General features: G+C 43.7%; 1 protein-coding gene across 1 annotated transcript in view; it reads left to right on the plus strand.

Moving 5' to 3' along the window:
* The window catches only part of gxylt2 (glucoside xylosyltransferase 2), a 56599-nt gene that overhangs the window by 23168 nt on the left and 9653 nt on the right, over window positions 1–23778 (plus strand). The window contains exons 3-5 of the mRNA XM_084317180.1: window positions 6271–6402; window positions 13822–14073; window positions 17125–17248. Coding sequence (XP_084173306.1) covers window positions 6271–6402; window positions 13822–14073; window positions 17125–17248 — 508 coding nt within the window. The remainder of the gene's footprint in view (window positions 1–6270; window positions 6403–13821; window positions 14074–17124; window positions 17249–23778) is intronic.

A 23778-nucleotide genomic window follows, 5' to 3' on the forward strand; every position in this document is an offset into this window, starting at 1 on the left:
AATTGTTTAATAATGCTGACTATTATGGAGGGCTTCGGCGCCTAACGGAGCAGATAATCACAGGCTTCAGTGATACACTGCAGGCTTTGAGAGGGTAAAAGCCTTAGGCTCTATCTCTCTCATTGTTTAGTTTCACTGTCAATGTTGTGTTTATAGCAACAGCTGGTAGCATTGTGTGCGACACCCCTGCAGTACTGCAAGACATGACTTCATTGGTTTATATTGAGTGACTTTCCAAGCCTTTTTTATTTTGACAGGACTACGCCCAATCTAAGAATTCATACACGTTATTCATGTGGTCTAAGACGGTTCAAAAGTATTAGTGAACATGAACAGCTAGCAAGAGTGCTAAAACTTTAATTTATAATGTCATTAGGTATTAAGTCTGCTCCATAGACGATGAATTTAGAAAGATGGTATAGATCATTTCTATTTCAGAACTGAGAACACTCTAACGTGGTGGCACGTGGTGTAGTGCCGTTGCCTCAAAGCAAGAAGGTCCTGGGTTCGATTCCCGCTTGGGGACCGGGTTGCCAGGAACTCAGGTGGGGTATCGTATCTCCCAGGCTTTTCTGTGTGGAGTTTGCATGTTCTCCCCGTGCTCGCGAGTTTCCCCTTCCAATATGATAAACCTAATGGAAAAACATGCAGAACAGATCACTAGCGCCCGTCTGATCTCAAACCTACCGAAGTCAGCCCATGTCACCCCACTTCTCAGGGACCTGCACTGGCTCCCCATTGCCGCTAGGGATGGGACTTTCTAGCAAAAGTGCTATTCGAAAATCTCTGGTTCTTAAGACCAAATATTCAAATATTCGACCCCCCGCCCCCCCCCCCCGCCCCCAACCAACCACCCCCAAAATATATATATATATATTTTTTTTTTTAATTTATTATATAAAAATATATTGTTATTTTCTGTTTCAGTTTAAATTCAGTTAAAATGTTCAGTTTCAGTTAAATTCAGTTATTCTTTTTAATAGAATGGATCATTAAAATCAAAGGGTATTGCACATAAATAGGCACTTCAGAATCTGAAGTTCAAGTTCAAGTTTCTTTATTAGTTGTCATTAGGGCTGACCCCTATTAGTCGATTAGTCGACTAATTGGTCGAAAGGAGCCGTAGTCGACTGGCCAACCTCTTAGTCGAATATAAACAAATATATATTATAATTTTATTTTTTATTTGTATTTTTTTTATCATTCTTTCCAAAAGAAAAGAGGCCTAGAAGCGTGGCTAACGCTAATGGCACGCATACGAGAGGCTAACTGCCTACGAAAACAGGCACAGAGGCACTGAAAGAGGATTTCACCCATCTAATGAACACACTAGACTAGACAAATATCAAGATGTATCCATCAGTGGACCAATTGCATGCTTTTGCAGAGGACAAGAAGCCTTCAGTCGACTCATTCAGACATTAAGCACCCCCACAGCCCAAATGGAATGATAAAAAAAATAAAAATAAAAATATTAAAGATATTATATATGAGCGCCCCAGTGGTGAACCACATAGCGCGCTCAGCCGCGACACGGCCGACCCGGGTTCGACTCCCGAACCCGTCGTTATTTGCCGAATGTCTTCCCCCCACTCTGTCTCCCATTCCTCATCTGTCTCTCCCTACTGGACTGCCCAGTAGAAATAAAGCGATAAAACGCCAAAAAAAGAAAATCTTAAAAAAAAAAAATATATATATTATATATATTTTATAAAAAAAATGCCGACCAATAGTCGACTAACGGCAAATTTTGGCCAATCATAGTCGACCATCCAAATCCTTAGTCGGGGACAGCCCTAGTCATACAGAAGTACAGAATACTTTTATACAAAATGCTTCTTTCTGTTACACTCCAGAGACTGTGCTAGGCAAAAATAGATAAGTATAAAATAAGTATAGCAAGTATAAAATGGAAGTCAAGTACGTAGACAAAAATGTTCAGTATATACATATATACAATGCTCAATGTAGAGTAGAAGTAACTGAGTTACCATACAATATACTATACAGTGCAAAGGATGAGGTACAATTTAGGTACAATTTACAGTAAGGTGTAATGAGGTATGGGTTGTAGTGCAAATTCTTTACCAATAAATATAAAGTGTGCTTATGTGTTCTAAAGTGGGTGCTGCAGTGAGTTGTATGTTTAAAGTGAGTGTGTGCGTGTGGATGTGTGTGCTGTGAGCTGTGAGTGCATTTTATGGTTGTTACATATTGTTATTGTTCGTTGAGCATCCTGAGGGAATCTCTTCTGAGTCTCTCTGTGCTTGCCATGAGACTCCGGTATCACTTGCCTGACCGCAGCAGTTCAAAGAGGCAGTTGTTTGGGTGGCTCGAGTCTTTGATCATTCTCTTAGCCTTGCCCATGCACCGCTTGTTGTAAATGCCCTGGAGAGTGGGAAGCCCCCCTCCAATTGTGCGTTCGGCTGAACGGGCCGCGTGAATATTAAAGGCAACCAACTTGTGTTCAGCTTTTCTCTGATTGGCCACGACCCCACGCCGCTAGCCCGCCCCCTTTTGCCGCGAGCGCAAGCGGCAGGAACCTTCAAGTTCCCTGGTGCAAAATAAATCTGGTAGTTGGTTTATGACGTTAATTAATAATAAACACTGTTAGGACTCTTAATAATAAACACTGTTAGGACTATCTGACTCTTAATAATAAACACTGTTGGGACTATCTGACTCTTACTAATAAACACTGTTAGGACTATAAACACTGTGCGGACTATCTGACTCTTAATAATAAACACTGTTAGGACTATCTCGATTCACGCGTCACTACTGTAACTCCGTGTCACTATACATCAGTGTGGAACTGTACGCTGTAACGTTATATGTTATTTCGCCCGTGGAGGCTGCTGAAGCGCCAGCGGGGCGATGCGGTGGTTTGTCCCCGGCTAGGACTATAAACACTGTGCGGACTATCTGACTCTTAATAATAAACACTGTTAGGACTATCTCGATTCACGCGTCACTACTGTAACTAGAAACTCTGGGTGTCACTGTACATCAGTGTGGAACTGTACGCTGTAACGTTATATGTTATTTCGCCCGTGGAGGCTGCTGAAGCGCCAGCGGGGCGATGCGGTGGTGCGTCCCCGGCTTCCGTGCACCGGCGCCGGCTTGACGCAGCAGCGGCCGTGCTCCGTTGTAGAAGCCCTTCAATGACAGAGCTCTCATATTTTGCGAATGCATAAACTATATCTTAAATTATGGCTATGTGTCTAATATGGCTGTCGCTTATCAATGACTTCGCGACAGCCATATTAGACACAGCCATAATTTAAGATATAGTTTATGCATTCGCAAATATGAGAGCTCTGTCATTGAAGTGGGTGGTGGCAGCGTTACTAACGGCGTTCACCCTGATGTGAAGTAGCGATTTTTATTGTTTTGTCATGACAAACCAATTACATAATCCCAACATATGTGTAAAGAAACAACATATTCCAGTTAACGGTATATTTTTTTAATTATTCATTGCGGTATAAATTAGGTTAACTGGAGCTGCGTATTTGCTGGCTCTCATATTTGCGAATACAATAGCGTTCACCCTGATGTAAACAATACTACAACGGAAGACGGCCGCTGCAACTCTCTGCCGCGCGGTCACGTGGCCGTGTGGCCAATCAGAGAAACGCTGAACGCAAGGCTGAACAAGTTGGTTGCCTTTAATATTCACGCGAACGGGCCACTCTCTGTAGTCTGCTACGGTCTTGTGCGGTGCTATTCCCAAACCAGGAGGTGATATTGCCAGTCAGGATGCTCTCTATTGTGTTCAGATAATCCTTCAGAACATTGATCGGCTCAGCTGACCGACAATAAATCAAATGACACCATTCACCATCGTAGCCTATAATAACAGCATTGCATTGGCCTATCAACCGGTTTTAATAAACAAACAGAAACGGTAGCATGTGCATCTTTTAGATCAATTAGGCTATAAAAATTAGGCTGCCTCTAAATATAAAAAGGAATTAAATAAGTGGTTTGCTTCAATAAAAAAAAAAAATTATATATAAAAATAAATAATAAATATATATATTTTTGTCCACTTTTTCTCCTTATTTTCTATTTTTTCTCCCATCCCAATTTCGTATTTCCAATTCTTCCCTCCCCTGTCTTGAACGTCGCTAGACTATGCCTCCCACTGGTCGGCTGTAGTGAGGATAGAAGCCTTGCATCACGTGTCCCCTCTGGTACACGAGGAGGCAGCCTGTTGCATCTTTTCACCGCAACAGCTCGAACTCTCAGTGGCGAGGAGTAACGCGTGGGAGGCTCACGCTGCCCCCGATACTTCCTGTTTCCGCCGTACCGGCATCACCCAACCGACCTGTAGGAGTCGCTGTCCACAACGTACAATCCCCACCCACCGGCTTTCCCACCCTCTAACACTGCCAATTGTGTTAGTATGACGGCCGGCCAAGCCGGTTGCAACGCCGAGAGCTGGGCTCGATACCAGCATCTCCTGCGTTAGTGGCGAGCGCCTTGCCCACTGTGCCACTCAGCCGCCCTAAATATATATATATATGCATTTTCAATTTTTCTCCCATCTCAATTTCGTATTATCCAATTCTACCCTCCCCTGTCTCGAACGTTGTTAGACCATGCCTCCCACTGGTCGGCTGCAATGTGGACCAAGCCTTGCATCACGTGTCCCCTCCGGTACACGAGGAGGCAGCTGTCTCATCTTTTCACCTGTACAGCGCGATCTCTCAGTGGCGAGGAGTAACGCGTGGGAGGCTCACGCTACCCCAGTTGCTTCCTGATTCTGCTGTACAGGCGCACCAACCGACCTGTAGGAGTCGCTGTCCACAACGTCCGATCCCCACCCACCGGCTTTCCCACCCCCTAATACTGCCAATTGTATTAGTATGAACGACCAGCCAAGCCGGAAGCAACGCCGAGAGCTGGGCTCGAACCCAGCATCTCCTGCATTAGTGGCGAGCGCCTTGCCCACTGCGGCACTTAGCCGCCAATATATATATATATTTTAATTATATTTCAAATCGACTCTGACATGAAAAACGAATGTGGAGACTGGCATCGAAAATTCGAATATTCTATCTCATCCCTAATTGCCGCAGAAATCCGCTTCAAGGCCCTAGACCTGGCATATCGTGCGGCGAAGGGAACGGCTCCCGCCTACCTCCGGTCAATGGTCTCTAACTACACACCCTCAAGACCCCTACACTCTGCATCTTCTGGCTGCCTCAGACCTACTCCTATCCAAGCTCCGGGAGGGTCATCAAAGAGAAGTCGCCTATTCTCAGTCCTTACCCCACAATGGTGGAACGAACTTCCCACCACAGTTAGGACAGCCGAAACCCGTCCAATCTTTCGCCATCGACTAAAGATGCACTTCTTCTATCATTATCTGAAATTAAAAAAAATATATAAAATAAAAAATCTAACCCTAACTAACCTTACTGTCATGCACTTGTCCTAATATACTAACCTACACTGTAGCACTCAACACTTTGATGAACATTGTTACTCAGCTGATAGAGTTGTACCCTTCCTGCTGTCTTGTTGTTCTTTTTTTTTTTTTTTCTTTTTTTTATATATTTTTCCCCCTCCTTTTTCCTCCGTTTTTCTCCCATCCCAATGTTGGTCGTTATGCCAATTCCCAATCCCCTTCCTGGTCGCTGCGCACCTACTCCCCACAGTCGGTCTGGGAGAGTGGAGGCTATCACGTGCTTCCTCCGACACACGTGTAGCCAATCAACCGCTTCTTTTCACCTGGCAGCGCGGACTCTCACTGAGAGGGTGTAACGTGTGGAAGGATCACACTACCCCCCTTAGATCCTATCCTCGCTGAGCAGGCGCCCCGACCGAACTGTAGGAGTCGCTGTTTACAACGACCAGGACCCACCCACCAGCTTTCCCACCCCTAACACTGCCAATTGTGTTAGTATGAACGACCAGCCAAGCTGATGCTAATTTTGAGTCAATCAATTGAATTGTCAAGACTTTCCTGTCTACTTGTTAAAATGTAGCTATTTGTGCTGAAAAGGCTGCAGTGTGCCATCTTCTCTCCATAGCACCACAGACCTAAGCTCACTGGCTGCCTGTGATTCAGAATAATGATTGTTTCAGCTTGGTGTGTCGTTGATCCCTCTCCAACCCATCTCCTTGACTCTACCTTCCTTTGAAGTCCTTGATAGTAAGGGGCACGTTGAAAGATGCCCCCTCACCCCGGTATGCTGTCTGCAAAAGCCAGCCAATGGCCATGATGTGTAGGCTAACACTGTATCGTTTATCTTCCAGCTGGGCAAGTGGCCTCGTATTCTCTCAACCAAGTTCCAGTACAGTGTCTATCCGATCACCTTCTCCGTCGGGGACGCAGAGGAATGGAAGAAGCTCTTCAAGCCTTGTGCCGCTCAGAGACTCTTCCTCCCCGTAAGGCCGCAGTTCTACAGTATCTCTAATGTTCTCATTTAAAGCAGCCACTAGGGAATATTTTTACATCAGTATATCATCATAAAGTCAATGGGGCTCATTCACCAATACTCTTCTTATTATTTTTCTTATATTTTTTCTTAACCGTCTGTTAAAGGGGACATGTACTGCTATTCCTAGCACTATTTGGGCAACTTTACACAATTCCTGTGAGTGTATTGAAGACATCTGTACGTTTCTTTAAAAAAAAAATGCATTGGGGGAGCTCCAGTAGCTCACCACGTACCGCGAGTGCTATTTCAGCGCCGTGGACAACCGTGCTCGTCACGGATCTGGGGCTGAGCGCGTTCGAATCCCGGACGGCAGCCGTGCCTTTCCCAGAGTGTCTTCCCCCCCATCTGAACCCTTTCAGCCTGCTTCTGTCGGTCGAACTTGACCAAGTATGAATGCGATGAAAAAGCGATAAACGCTAAAAGAACCAGCTGACTGGTCAAAGTAAAAAAAAAAATGCATTGTTTTATATTTCTAATCAAGTACTCAAAACCATCATTTTTCAGCTTCAAGATTTCAGGCTGTTATGGCCTGGCTCCGCCCATAAGCACTTTGAGTGACAGTCAGTCCACACAGTCTGCGACTGGTAGACAGAGAGAGAGAGAGAGAGAGAGGGAGGGAGGGAGTGGGAGGGGCAGCGTTTCCGTTAGCCGGTAATTACCGGTATTTGACCGGCAAAATCTGTTGAAGTCCGACATATTTAATCTCTCCGGTCTTAATGTCCGGTGAAAATAATTCCCTGAGTCTAAGCACAATTTGATTATTTGAATTGTATTAAAATAGGCTAAAATTAAATAGCCTATGCGATGAACGAAACGATCATTACATTTGTTTCCTCGTTGCTTCTAATAATGACAACGACGTTGTCAGCGAGAGCTTAGTGCTGGGTGTGCGAACTTTTGTGAAGCTGCAGAGCCAGAGCAGCAGCAGCACAATGCAGTATTCCAGCAGTACTCCAATTCAGCCATTTTCAGCCAATGTTGGGTGGGGGGCGCTGCTGTGCGGTTCCCAGAAAAGAGCCAATAACAGCTGAATCAGCTGCTCTGCAGCGCCATACTCTTTGCAAATAAGTCGTTGCGAGGTGGAGAGAGTCGTCACGCAAACCACGATAATGTTGCCGTCTCTCTGCTTTCTCAGTTCTTCGCTTGATATAATTAATACAAATGTCCAATATAACGGAATTCGTTAGCTCATAAAAATGTGATTATAACAGACTGCTGTTTAGTGTCGGACCGTCACCGACTGCCCACATACGCGGTCTATTTTATTTCAAGTCAGCAGCAGCACGGAGTATCGAGGGACTTATTTTATTTGGAATATATTAATGACTGTATATGCAAAAGTAGCCTAGTTTTAAGTAATAATATTATAAATCTACATGCCTTGAGGATGACATTCTTTATATAGCCTGCCTATCAATTGTTTTAAAGCTCAATAAACTATGACCGGAATTAATCTCATTTGTCCGGTAGATTGAAATCTTGCAGGTCACAGAGACCGGCAACAATTTTTTCTAGCGGAAACCCTGGGGAGGGGGTGAGAGGGAGGGGGTGAGAGAGAGAGAGGCCGTTCTTTTTTTCTCTGCCTCTCGGGGCAGCTTGTGGGGGGGGGGCCTCCCTCCCTTCCTCCCTCTCTCTTCCTATTTTTCTTTCTATCACTCTCCCGTTCGGAGGTATGTGTCGCGCGGACCTCCGCGCGGCAGGTCCCCCCCCCCAAGTGCTCCTGAATGCTCTCTATCTCTCTCTCTCTCTCTCCCTCCAGACTAGTGCATGCAGAGTATGAGGAAGTGGTTTTCACTCGCTGTGTACAGTCAGTCTATGTAGATTGTGGGCGGGCATTAGCTACAACCACAGAGCCAATCACATCACTGTCTGCTACCCAGAGCCTGAGTAACGTCATTCAGGCCTTCAAATCAGGATGGCCTAATTTACTGGAGAAGGAAATGATCTGAGCTGAATCAGAGCAATCCGCCAATATGGTATTTAGACACTAAAACACATTGATACGAACTCCTATTACTATAATACAATGCTAGAGACTGAAAAATGACGTTTATAGTACATGTCCCCTTTAAGAGAAAAAATAAGAAAAGTCACCGCCGCATTCATCAACCCGTTCTTAACACCATCAGTGCCGGCCGTATTTTCCTATTTACCCCCTTGAATGCCATCATCCACTTCAATGTTAGCGTTAAAAACGCATAATCTATGTTTTTAAATTATGGCTATGTGTCTAATCTGCCCATCGCTTATCAATGTCTTGTTTGCAGTCAACATTGTCGAAACGGATTGTTTTTTAATAGGTTCATATCCTTTTTATAGCATTTCGAAAAGCTATCATTCTCTCGAAAATTTCCGGAAAATTGAAAGATTCCCCCATAAACGGCATTTATTGGAATATTCTCGAATACACTAGACACGTTGTCATTTGTTGGCCTATTTATGAATCGTTTTCAAATAAACGCTAGATTATCGATAGTATATGTCTGTGTACTTATGCACGCTATAGAAGCGGGCTGAAAAATCTATTCTTTAATTTCCTCAACATCACACACACACACACATACGGCACATGCTGATATCTCAGTGAATACAGCTCTGATTATCCTAAAACTGGTAACATAGACTCCTTACCTTAGATCAGATGTTCTCCAAAAAGATTATTCCAATTCCTGATCGCCATTCCAAATATCGATCGCGTTTATTGATTGATTATTGGCTGCTGTAAATATATATTCCACGCTGCTTTCCATCTCGCGATCACTTCCATGTTCATCAGACGGCTCGCCAGCATAATGGAGCCAGTAGGCTCCCCCCACAGGGATCCAGCAGTATAATCGAATGACCTCCAGTTACACAGGGATAAACGATAGGGGGCGGTATTTTCCCATCGGGGCTCCTAGAGGGGCTGCTGTACCAACGGGAGACTCGGTTGATGAAATATGAATTCAGATCGCTAATAAAGAAATCAAACGACATTTCACGTCGTCGGCACTCAACGGGGCGCATGATAAGACGACAATACACGTTGTCGGCACTCAAAGTGTTAACGTCCAAATCTGTTCTTACCCAGGTGTCTTGAATGATGAATCCCACTCATTCTTAAACTCAAATGTGTGATATTCATCACGGTATAAAATGGAAATGTATGTATGAAAAAATTATCTGTTTCGTGCATGTTGACTCATTGACGATCACTGTGTTATTTAGATCTATTGCTATTATATTTGATATGTTTTAAGCACTCGCTAATAAGTCCTATCCTCCATTGGATAAAGCACTGGCACCGAAGGGCCATCAGCAGAGGGAGCTGTTGGCCCCCAATGAGTTAACAAAGAGAGGCAGAGTTGATTTTGCACAAAAAATTTAAAGAATTATATATATATATTTATTTTTTAATGAGGCTGTTTTCCTGGCACCATCCCGCCAGGACCTTGACCTCTTCCAGGTAGGCCCTCTCGTCGTTGGCAGAGATCAGGCCCACCACCACTGTGTCGTCAGCAAATTTGATGATTGTGTTGCTACTCCGCTGAGCCACACAGTCGTGTGTGTACAGGGAGTAGAGGAGGGGACTCAGAACACAGCCCTGGGGGGCCCCTATGTTGAGGGTGATGGATGAGGAGGTGCAGTTGCCTGCTCTCACCACCTGGGGTCTGCCCGTCAGGAAGTCCAAGACCCACTGGCAGAGGTCATAGTTCAAGCCCAGGTCCCTGAGCTTGGCTATGAGTTTGGAGGGGACTATGGTGTTGAATGCCGAGCTGTAGTCGATGAATAGCATTCTCACATAGTTCCCCTTCCTCTTGTCCAGGTGTGTGATGCTGCTGTGTGCAGCACATGGGCTATGGCGTCCTCCGTGGACCTGTTGGGGCGGTATGCAAATTGCAGGGGGTCCATGTTGATGGGGAGGGAGGAGCAGATGTAGCCCTTTACTAGCTTCTCAAAGCACTTCATGGCTATGGAGGTGAGAGCTACAGGGCGGTAGTCGTTGAGGCAAGCAGGCTTGGATTTTTTGGGTACAGGGATAATAGTGGACTTCTTCAGGCAGGTGGGGATGACAGCCTGTTCTAAGGACAGGTTAAATATGTCAGTGAATACCGGGGCCAGTTGGTCGGCACAGACTTTTAGGACGCGGCCAGGGATGCCGTCCGGTCCTGCTGCCTTCCTGATATTCACTTTTTTAAAGGTCCGCCTCACCTCATGCTCTGTTACCCTGAACACTGAGTCTCCATCAGCAGCAGACCCCCCCCCCCCCCCATTGCCGTGGCTTGTGGGCTGGTGTTGTTATTACCAGCATCAAACCTCGCATAGAAGGTATTGAGGTAATTTGCTAAGGAGATGTCACTGTTCAGTTTGAGGGAGGTGCCTTTGTAGTCTGTCATCGTTTTGAGCCCCTGCCACATAGCTCTGGAGTCAGCCTGTTCAAACTGGAGTTCAATTTTATCCCTGTAGCGCCGTTTTGCCTCTGTCACTGTCCTCCTTACGTTGTATCGCGCCACCTTGTGGTCATTCATGTTGCCTGCCACCAGGCCGTCGTTGTATGCTTTGGTGCGCGCTTTCAGAGCTTCACCGACGGATTTGTCTACCCAGGGTTTTTGATTTGGGTAAACTCTAATTGTGGTAGTGGGGATTGTTTCTTCTACCAAAGTACGAACAAAGTCCAGCACTGTCTCCGTGTAGACATTAATGTTATCTGTGTCGCGGAACACGCTCCAGTCTGTGCACTCAAACGCAGCCTGGAGCGTATCCCCCGACTCCACATCTAATTTCTGCACCTCTCGCGAGACTACAGGAGTGCTCTTGATTCTTTGTTTATATTTTGGTGAAAGAAAGATGGCCGCGTGATCAGACTTACCAAAGCCACTATCAGAATGAGCCTTGTAGCCACCCTTGAATTGCGTGTAACAGTGGTCTAAGATGTTACCGCCTCTGGTGTTACAAGTCACATGCTGATAGAAGTCAGGCAAAACCTTTCTCAGATTGGCGCTATTGAAATCACCCACTACTACAATGGCGGCGTTAACGTTCGCTGCTTGGATTCTATTTACCTCATCGTGGAGTCTGGAGAGCGCGGCACCAATATTGGCTTGCGGTGGAATATACACTCCGACCAGGATGATCGCCGTTAACTCCCTCGGGAGGAAGAAAGGACGACACTTGATGGTTATATATTCCAGGTCGGGGCAGCAGTGGTTCGATAATTCCTTCACGTTGGCTGGATCGCTCCAATTGTTGTTAAACATGAAGGCGATACCTCCTCCACGCTGTTTGCCGGACTCTGCTGTTCTATCCTTGCGGTGGATGAAGAAGTGATCGGCCGGTTGGATGGCGTGATCTGGGGTTCCTGGCGACAGCCACGTTTCAATGAAGCAGAGAACATTGCAGTCTCTAACGTCTCTCTGGAATTGAATCCTTGCTCGGATGTCGTCCAGTTTATTGTCAATTGATTGTACATTGGCTAGCAATATACTGGGTAGTGGCGTTCGGTGTCGTCTGGTTCTCAGTCTATTACGGATCCCAGCTCTCTTCCCTCTCCGCCTGATGATTCCTTTGTTCCTGGGGTCAGGATCTGGTCCCATTGTCCTCCGAATCTCCACAGGCCATTGCTGCGGTTCAGAAAGCTGATCCAGGGAGTAATCTAGTCGGTAAGTTTCCCGTAATCCGATGTCTATAAGTGACTGACGGTCATACACATTAAATGCACCTACTGTTGGTACAGACAAAACTCTTAAAACTATAAATATTAACAAAAGTAAGCACAATCTCGACGGAGCGCACAGACAGGCAGCCGGACGTAGCGGCGCCATTTTCTTTCTAGTCATAGTATTCCCATGATGTGTTTTGCCATACAACATGGCAAATGCCCTAACTCATTGAGCACAGTACTAATCTATACAATCACCATTACTTTCTAGTTATTACTAAAAAACTGTATATTAAAACAGTATCTGTAGCTGTAAAAATATATATATATTACATTTTATTTGATTTATTTTCACTGGTATCGGATCAGTACTCTGTATCGGCCGATACCCAAAGCTCCGGTATCGGTATCGGGAAGGAAAAAATGGAACATCTCTACTCTAAATATGCGTTCTATGCGTACGGCCTGGGCGGCCAGAGCATCTAACTGTTCTAACAGCAATATATAATCCATTTCAGAAGCAGAACGCACGCAATAAGTTATAATAATTATTATTATTATTATTATTATTATTGAAAAGTTCTGGGGTTTTAAAGTCGTATTTGGGGGCAATTGACCAATGGTAGGCTTTTTATCTGGGTAAGAGTTTATTATGTGTGCTCTCGACCACTCAAACATTGCTGAATCCCAGGTAAGAACAAAATAAGAAGAAATGCTAGTTAAGAACAAAATAAGAGGAAATCTGTTCTTATTATCGCTTCGTGAATGAGGCCCATTGTCTGTGCCGTGGCAAGGTTACTGCAGAGACATCTTGAGATCGATAGAGACTGAAAGACAATGGCTGCGACCGTGACGTGATCAAAGTCCATCATTATCCTCTATTTGCTATTGATACTGTTCGTCCGGGCCAGATGAGTTGTGCTGAAGGGACATGGTGCAAAGGAAGCCTTGCTTTAAAACTAGCTTTATCAACAAAAGTGCTGTAACTTCACAGACAACAGGTAGATAATATTATTTTTATTGTATTTGCTGTGTGGCTGTAAAAGAAAAAAGAGAAATCACAGATTGGGGCTTTAACCTGTTCGTATGTACATCACTTGGCAGCTTTTTTGGTTGTCTGTATATTTCCAGTAATTGCAGTAAATAGTCTTTTGTTGCCCCTTTCCTTGCAATGTATGATTATAATCAATTACTCTACTCTAGCATGATTATTGATGTTTTTACGCATATTCCGTGACATCTCATGAACAAGCAGTCCCCAGAGACACAGAATCCGATAATTTCATTAAGACCAGGCTGTGTCCATCCATTGATTTTCTGTCTCTCCTGACATTCTTTTGAAGAAACAAATGGCTTGCTGACAATGTAACGAGCAAAAGAAAAAATCCATTGGTGTTTTTCTGTTGCCTGAAAGTAATCAGTCTGTCAAAAAGACGAAAGTCTTTTTCTGGTCTGCATCCCCTTAACAATTGTTTGTATTGAGCCGTACTGTATTGTACCCATTCTGCAATCTGTTAATAAAGTTTTCAATCAATCAATAGCGATGATGCAATCCAGCCTCAATCGGCAGATTATTTTCCCCACGCAAGTAATAATTTGAAACCAAGTGTTTACGTTGTTACGAGATTCACGTATTTGATTTTGTATTCAAATATTTGGACGACACACGTGTTCCACGCCTGTTCCTATACGCTAAGTGAAGTAACATTAACCCACTTACACCGCCAGGTCATTCTGAAGGAGGTGGACTCGCTGCTCTACGTGGACACGGACGTCTTGTTCCTGAGGCCCATGGACGACATCTGGGCCTTCCTCAAGGACTTCAACGCCACTCAGCTGGCGGCCATGGCCCCGGAGCACGAGATCCCCAAGATCGGCTGGTACAGCCGCTTCGCGCGCCACCCCTTCTACGGCGTCACCGGGGTCAACTCCGGCGTCATGCTCATGAACCTAACCAGGATCCGCGGCCAGCTGTTCAAAGTGAGAGCCATTTTCGATCAAAACCGTTCATCTTTTATAAAAATATGAGAGAGAAAAAATGTATTGTGTAAACTAAACAAAGGTGCAGATGAGGGTCTGTATGCCCTATTGGTTATATTATACGTTAAAATAAATATAGGCAATAAAGAATTTGAATCTGAATATATATATATATACTATGAGTATGAGTAAAAGTAAACTGTATACACAAGGTGCAGTATACACAAGGTACCCTAACTGGCATGATATATTATTATTAGGGGTGGAACGGTTCACAAAATCGACGGTTCGGTTCGTATCACGGTTTTAGGTTTACGGTTTTCGGTTCGGTATACGTTTTTTATTTAAAAACAAATTAACACTCTAAAAATACCATACATAAGATATATAGCCTAAAAATAATCCAACTTTTCAGTTATTCTCAAGGACGTTGTCATGCAAAAACTGAAAGAATGAGGCCATTTGACATCAGGCATGGTTAGAGCTAGGAGAGATTTTGGTACAGCAAGAGGGGAGGCATTGCTGATTTAAACATGCTTCTCATTTATTTGGTAAAAGAAAAGTTTACCTTTAATAATGTTTGGCACACAAAGACAGAACTGACTGAAAAATATAGGCAACATTTGTCAAAGTATTAACTTAGTGCAAACAAACAAAATAATTAAACCTTTCCATTTTTGTGGCCACATTATAGACAAAGGCCAACATAAAGTATGCATAATGCTCAACCAGCACTAGACTTTCTTATCAAAAAGTAAAAGTCAATGGGGCGGCTGGGTGGCGCAGCGGACATTGCGCTCGTCACCAACGCAAGAGACACCGGGTTCGAATCCGGCTGTCAGCGTTGCCTCCGGCTTGGGCCGGCCGTCTTACTAACTCAATTGGCAGAGTTAGCGGGTGGAAGTCGATGGGTGGTAATCTGGACGTTGTGGACAGCGACTCCTACAGGTCGGTTGGGGGACGCCTGCACAGCAGAGACAGGAAATGGCGGGGGTAGTGTGAGCCTCCCACACGTTACACCTCGCCAATGAGAGTCCGCGCTCGCAGGTGAAAAGATGTGACAGGCTGCCTCCTCGTGTATCGGAGGGGACACGTGATGCAAGGCGTCTATCCTCCCTCCAACCGGCCAGTGGGGGGCATATGCGAGCAACGTTCAAGACAGAGGAGGGGAGAATTGGCACAGCGAAATTGGGATGGGAGAAAAAAAATTAAAACGAGGAGAAAAAGTGGATACAAAAAAAAGTTTAGTCACAGAAAAGATGATTAGGGTTTTAAATAAGGACATTTATGGGGTTTCTTGTATTAATAATAATTTATAATTTATAAGGAATGTTGTAAGGGAATGGAGAATATAAACCCCCCCACAGTCGTGTGTGGAATTGGTACGTGCCAGGGACCAGGATGTTATGGGTTGGCAATACAGACGCAGTCGACACGCACGCTCTAGTCTCCTGGCTCCTTATTGAACACAAACCGTTATCTTTGAACCTTTGTTGTCAAGCCTCGTCAATATATCCCCCTTCCCCACTAATCGAACTGGTGTCGTGGAGTCACTTCGCTGTGAGCGTTTCCACGGTTAGCTTGCGGCTAACGTTAGTTAGCTCTCTGCTAAAGTTGGTTAGCTCATAGCTAACGTAACGTTAGCCTAGCTCGAGGCTAACGTTATATAACCGAACAAAACACACATGCCCCGAACCGTGGAGGTCATATCGGACGGTGTACAGTTCTAATGCGTATCGTTCCACCCCTAATTATTATATATTATTTAATATGATATTAACTATTATTATGAAGTACCAAAATACCTATTTCACTTCTGAATCCGACCATTTCAAACAAAGAGCCGTTAAGGCTCCTTTATGCTAGCTCGCTCAACAGGAATTCAAGTATCACTCAACATTTCTCATGTATGCTTTTAGCGAAGGTTTCTTTCTGTTGTCTCTATGGTAACAACCATCCTCCCAACTGTGTTTCTCTGCTCCGCCAATGTTTCCTGTGTTCCCTCCACGTATACAAATATTAGCTACAACTAAAAGCAAAGTGAAACCACAAGTATCCATGGCAACGCTCCACAACTGCAACATTTCAGGACACAAGTCAAAAGTGCCTAGTCTTGTATTAGAACACTGAGTCTGAGTCAGTGTGCCTCAACAGGCAGAGTGCCCTGAGTGGGCTTTGATTGAAGCTTGCTGATTGCCATGCCACCAGCACAGCTCTCAGCCTTCACAGCTCTCAGCCTTCACAGCTCTCAGCCTTCACAGCTCTCAGCCTTCACAGCTCTCAGCCTTCACAGCTCTCAGCCTTCACAGCTCTCAGCCTTCACAACTCAATGTAGCACTTCTCCAGCAGCACTCCGTAAAGAGCAGGGAATTGCAAGATGAAGCTAAAATGTAAATGTGTCCCCTTTGATTGTGTGTGTGTGTGTGTTCAAGTTTCAAGTTCAAGTTTCTTTAATAGTTGTCATACAGAAGTATACTTTTATACAAAATGCTTCTTACTGTTACGCTCCAGAGACTGTGTAAGACAAGATAAGTATGAAATAAAATAACATAGTATAGCATGTAAATTAGAAGTAAAAAATGAGGTCACAGTGTTCAGTATAGACATATGTACAATGTTCGATGCATAATAGACGTATACTATGCAGTGTACTAATATACAATACTATATAGTGCAAAGCAGAAATGGGATGAGGTACAATTTAGGTACAATTTACAGTAGGTGTACGAGTTGTAGTGCAATCCTTTATCAATAAATATAAAGTGTGTTTGTGTGATCTAAAGTGTGGAGAGTGGGTGCTGCAGTGTGTTGTTTGTTTAAGTGAGTGTGTGCGTGTGAGTGTGTGTGCTATGTGCAATTGATGGTTGTTGCATAGTGTTTATTGTTCGTTGAGCAGCCTGATGGCCTGGGGATAGAAGTGTGTGTGTGTGTGTGTGTGTGTGTGTGTGTGTGTGTGTGTGTGTGTGTGCGCGTGCGTGTAAAAAAGAAAATTATTAAAAAAAATGCTAGTCCTCTGGCTGTAGAGAGAAATTAAACTTGTTGGTATTTCAGAACAGTATGATACCCGGTGGTCTGTCGTGGGAAGACCTCCTACATCCACTCTACCAGAAGTACAAGAACCACATAACCTGGGGGGATCAGGACCTTCTCAACATCATCTTCCATTACAACCCAGGTACGGTCTGTTTCTCTTAGGTTAAGACTTGCTCAACATCATCTTCCATTACAACCCAAGTACAGTCCGTTTCTCGATATTTATCATAACTCCTGCTCCTGTAAATATACTGTACAAGTATTCAAGTCACAAACCACTTATCTGTGTTCATCCCAGACTAAAATAAGGGTAGCTATATTGTAAAATACAGTATTTTGTAAGATTATATGTACTTTGTAAACTTAATGATATCATCGTAATATCACATGACAATAATGGTCCTCATTCTCGAACATGTTCATGTAAGTGCCTTTGTAAATATCTTGGTAAAAATGTTGTACCAACAGATTTACGGAAATCCTCGGGATTCCTGAACGTGTGAAACGGTCTAACTGGTAAAAATCTTCGCAGGTGGGTTCCCATGAATGAAATACGTCACTCATTCTTAAACTGAAATGCACGTTCTCGTTCATTGAATTTGCATACAGACACGCCCCGACAGCTCCTTATAAGGCGAATGAGGCATGTGCAAAACAGCAGAGGTTCGGCATTGTACGGCACCATGCTGATCCATTCAACAGGTAGCGCGGAAGCGATTTGCTACTGATCTCAAAATGAGATTAGATTCAAATGTATTGTTATTATACAGTACAATACACCATCCAACCAGAGTGGATAAATAAATGCTCCATAAATAAATGCGTGGAGAAACGGCTTAGTGAGGCAGCCTCAGTGCGCGAGCACACACACACACGTACAGTATACGTGCTAAATTAATCGTATACTGGCTCTGTGATGATGTGAGGGTTCTCAGGTGTGTAGGCCGGCCCAGGTAGGCAGAGTGAGGCGGGAACAGGAAGAGACCCATATAAAGCCGTGGAGACCTGCTGACAGACAGGTGAGAGAAAGGCTCTGGCTGTGGCTGTAACAAGAAGCCTACTTTGCTGGAACGATTAATTTTGCACGTATACAGCTGCCTCACTAAGCCGTTTCTCCACACATTTATTTCGTTTAGCAATAGGAATACATCAAACCAACAATAAATAATATCATAGGGAAGAAGACAGTATATGGTATATTAACACTTTGAGTGCCACAGGCGCGTTTTGTCGTTAGTTCATGCCGACTGTTGAATGCCACCAACGCTATATAGCGTTTATTTGTCGTTTTTTTTAATTTATTAGCGATTTGAATTCATATTTCATCAATCGAGCATCACGCTAGTGCTGCAGACTCTCTCTGAGCTCCATTGGGAAAATACCGCCCCCTATCGTCTCTCCGGATAGTACTGCACCCCATTGGATTAGACTGATGGGGGGGGGGGGGGGGGTCCAGCCTCCTCATTTTACTTCTTTGGCGAGGTATCTGAAGAGACCGAAGTGATTGGCGAGCCGGAAAATGCGTGGAATGCATATTTACAGTACCCAACGCTGAATCAATAAACACGATCGATATTTGGAATGGCGATGATCAGGAATTGGAATAATCTTTTTGGAGAACATTTGATCTGAGGTAAGCAATTTATTTTACCAGTCTTGGGGTAATCGGATCTATTTTCACAGAGATATCAGCGTGTGCCCCATGTGTGTGTGTGTGTGCGATCAGGAAATGAGAGAATATATTTTTCAGATCGCTTCTCTAGCGTGCATAAGTACACATATACTATTGATAATCTAGCGTTTATTTGAAAACGATTCATAAATAGGCCGAAAAATGACAACGTTTTTTGTGTATTCCAGAATATTCCAGTAAATGCCGTTTATCACGGAATCTATATATTTTCCTGAAAAATAAGGGCTTTTCAAAATGCTATAAAACGGAAATGAACCGAACCAGTGTTAATAGAGTATATTGCACTATACAGTAGCTATATCCGCAGCGATCGGTTTAGTTCTTTCTTCTTCGTTTGCAGTGTGTGTGTGTGTGTAATGCAAAACGTAATTATTAACTCATTCAGTGCCAAACACGTAATATTATGTGTTTCCTTGCCAACGCTTGAGTGCCAAAACGTAATAATACGTTTTTAGATCCTTTGATCTTTTTCCTCTGATCCCCGTTCTAAATCATCATCCGGATCATTCTAGCCGTCCCTGGCTTGTTTGCCTACGTTGGAATTGCAATGCTGATCGAATATTACCAGGTGGCAGTATCGCCTACCTTTTAAGGGCTCCTCCTCCTGCTTGAACAGATATTCACAGCGATCGCCTCGAAATTCTGTTGCCGAAGCATATTTCCCATCAAAACGTGTATAGACATTATACACTGGTAATCACGATGGCGATGTGATCACTTGGAATTATTCTTTTTGGAATACCTCCTGGCTAAGGTAAGGTATATTCTATGTCTATTTTACCGAACCTGAAACATGTTTTTCTAACGACCCCCACACTTGATGATTTTGTGAAGGTACATGTGTACATGGTATATACCTTTTTGATTTGGGAGTATTTGTGGTTTCAGGGGATCAACCAAAACGGTTTGGGCTTATTTCATATAACGCGTTTTATCTCGCGATCTATGGAAAAAGACTGGATTATCTTGGAAATGTGCGATGTTTAGCGTGTAATAAACTACAAACTACAGTGTGTAGAAACAATCTCTTTTTTTCCATGTTGGACTACAAGTAGTGTCTGTCAAATGAGCCACACCATTGTCTCCACAGCTATAATATAGAACACACACACAGCTCTGCAAACATTGTGAAACACCGCGAAAATTACAATTTTAAGAGATGGGGACAGTTTATGGCGCTGAATGAGTTAATGATACAAATATTGTCGTATTAATTATCATTATAATTATTTAATTCCACGGATGTCTGTACTAGTATCTGCAATCCCCAATGACTTGTCCCGGAGAAAGCTGTTGAAAACACGGGCGCACACCGGTCTGTCTGACTTACGACTGCCTTTCCGAGTTCGTAAATCCTAAAAAGAATTTACAATACGAAGCCGTTCGAGAATGCCGAATAAGTACGTAAATCGAGTTACGAAGGAATTCCTTGGTAACTTTTACCTATGTCCCTTCGAGAATGAGGACCAATGTGCTCAAAACACTGGAACATACGAACAAGACATGGAAATAACATCTAAACCTGCGTAGGCACATATTCTGAAATACAGTGTAGTTTGCAGCTCGAATGCCTTTAGCTGCATAGTATCAGATCCCAACAGTGACTCACTATCAGTGCATGTATCACATTCTAACAGTGACTCACTATCAGTGCATAATGCCTTCTCTGTCGACCAGGCAGGGCAGACATGTGTAGGGATGCCCCCTCCTAGTCAACTGACCTATGTCCCTCTCTTCTTGATCTTCCAATTACAGCTGCCGCTTTGCCGAGTTGGTTGACTAATGTCAGTTTGATCTTAGTCGACCGACACTTTGTTAGTAAATTTATCCTTTTTTTTTCATGATGAACGAGGTATTTCCTGAAAGATATTTCTCGTAAACTCTAGATTTAAGAGTTCATTCTGCATGTGGGAAACAGAATATTGCGATTTGTCGATTTAAATTTGATTAGTCGTCAAATTCCATGACTTACTGCTGGTCAAGGGAGAACTTCTTTAGTCTAGGACAGTTCTATAAATGTGAGGTTATTATTTTATTTTTTTTCAGAAATCTTTGACAGTATTATAAATGATAAAACACTTGTTCAGTAAATTACAATCGAATTAAAGGCCCACAAAGCTTGTCTTGAACCAAAACAAGCATGCAACAAAAACAAACAAAAGACAAAAGCAAAACAATACAGTAACATGGTGACATGTTTCTCCCTTATTTAAAATGTGACATCATGTTCTGATTACAACCCGGTGTCGTTCACTTTTCTTTCATATTCAACCCATTTCTCCAATTTTGACCCAAATTCCTCCCCCTGCACCCTCAATATGTGTGTAAATCATTCCATGTCATATATTTCCTCCACTACACCCAGCCACTGCTCTTTTGTAGGTAGATCCACCTTGTACCATGCTCTTGTTATGGTTTTCTTACTGGCTACCAGTAGTACCTTTACCAGGTATTTGTCCCCTCCTTGTATGTTTTCCTGTGTCAGATTCCCCAGATCAGACCAAGCCCGTCGGCGTCTTAGGCACTTCATAACCCAATATCCCCTTTAATACTTCCCATACTCCTTCCCAATACTCCCTTATCTTTTGACACTTCCAAAATATGTGTGTGTGATCCGCCCCCTCCTGACCGCACAACCTCCAACATACATTCTGTTCTGGTGCGTATCTCCCCATAATCTCTGGCGTTATGAAGTACCTAATAATATTTTTCAGCCAAACTCCCTCCATACCCTTGAACCAGTGGCTGAGTGTTGCACCCTGCATACATTGTACCATTCTTCCTCCGTCATCCCGATCCAAAGTTCTCTTTCCCACTTTTCTTTTATACACATTGTTGAATTACCCCTACACCCCACCAGAGCCTGATAAAGAGCTGAGATCACTCTACCCTTCCTCCCTTCATATGCATTAACCATTACGTTAATTCATTACCTTAATTACCCCATTTTGTTCATTGGTCATATCAGTTTTTTTCCCCCTTTCATAGTAATCCCTAGTTTGTAGGTATCTAAAATGATCTCTCTCCAAATCAAACCTATCTTTCAGATATTGAAAACTCTGCATTTCCCCTTGTTCTACCATCGTACATATTGCTGTAATGCCAACATGGGTCTAATAAATGTTCCTGTCTCCTAAATAATTTCTTATCCCCTACTAGTGCTTACACCAACATGACACAGGTCTGAGCTGTGCTGCGTAGTAGTAATCCTTGAGACTGGGCACTGCCATTCCTCCTCTCTCCTTGGGTATCTGCAGAGTCACGAATCTAGTCCTTGGCTTCTTTCACCCCAAAATAAACCTTGAAATCAATTTATCCCTCTCTCTAAATTGCCTTTATTGTACTGGTATGGGCAAATATTGATAGAGGTACAACAACCGTGGCAATATGTTCATTTTAACTATTTCAATCCTTGAGCTGAAGTCCAGGGGGAGTACTGACCACCTTCCTAAATCCCTCTTTTTTTTTTTTTTTTTACTTTGGCCATTTCCCTGGCTCTTTTATACGTTTATCGCATTTATACTTGGTCAAGTTCGACCGACAGAAGCAGGCTGAAAGGGTTCAGATGGGGGGGAAGACACTCTGGGAAAGGCACGGCTGCAGTCCGGGATTCGAACTCGCTCAGCCCCAGATCCGTGACGAGCACGGTTGTCCACGGCGCTGAAATAGCACTCGCGGTACGTGGTGAGCTAACGTCACGGTGACCAATTGCAGCCACTCTTATTGTCTGGGACCAAATACGGCCACGCCCCACTCCCAGCAAAAAGTGGGAATCTCTAGAATGGGTTTGGGGCGGCGCTGTATACGGAAGTAGCTCTCAAGGTGACGATTAGACAACACTTTTTTGTTGTCAGTAGATGGCAGCATTGGTTTAAAATTAAAGGCTGAAAATGTTGAGAACTACAACACTGCATTTCCCAAGAGCGTTAGCACAGGTCGCAGGTCACTGGGATGGGTCTATATTCTCCGACGTGATCTGAACAGCGTTAAACTATTACTGCAACCTCGGTATAGTGACCGCGAATGGCCAACTAATTATCTTAACAAAAGTGCGCTGGTAGCATTACATATGTTGTCTAAAGGGGGACATATGGTACAATTTAAGATTCTAATGATAATCGGCATATAAAGGACAAGATAAAGCATCGTTAATTTGTAAGAAACCTCAATGAAAACGGCGCAGGGTGCTATTGTTATGAAAATGTGATAGAATCCTATAAAAATGTGGACGCACTTGGCCTACGTTCCGTTACTGGAGCTCCCCCCTAAATCCCTCTTAACACATTGACTGCCAGACCCGAGATTTCTCGGGTTAACTCGCCATGTGTTGAGTGCCAGACCCGAGACTTCTCGGGTTTTGGTAGTTTTTTCTTTTATTCGATTTTTTTTATTCATTATATCTTCGCAAACCTCTGTGTTACTATAGGAAAGCGCAATACCGGCCACATCCTGCTAGGTGGCAGTATCTCCCACCCTTTGAAACCTTATTTCACACCGTGTGTTACATCTAAACCCCTCCGGGCGCAGAATTTTGTTACAGGCAAGCCTAGCGGTTCACCCGATCACATTGGAACGCATCCTTGCCCCTCGATGCATGTGTTGTGCCGGATTATGTCGGGGACACGATGGACACCAATACTGGAAATCGCAATCAGACAATTGGAATATTCTTTTTGGGATACCCCCGATCAAAGGTAAGGACTATCCGACGTCAATTCCACCTTGATCCTACAATGATTTCATATCTATCCAGCTGATCAGCATGTGTGGTGTTCAAAATGAATGCCGTTGATGACGATCAGAGCATCAAAAAACGACCCCCCCCCCCCTTTCATGCATTCATGATGAAACATAATACCTATTATATACCTTTGAATTGGAAATAGTAGCGTGTACAGGCGAGCAACGCCAAAGCTTTTAGCAAAATTCACGTATTGCTCCATAGCGCCGTTTTCAGGAATTAGCCAAGATCACTCTGA

Source organism: Notolepis coatsorum (genome assembly GCF_963971535.1).
Source record: "Notolepis coatsorum genome assembly, chromosome: 6".
NCBI classification, from domain to species: domain Eukaryota; kingdom Metazoa; phylum Chordata; class Actinopteri; order Aulopiformes; family Paralepididae; genus Notolepis; species Notolepis coatsorum.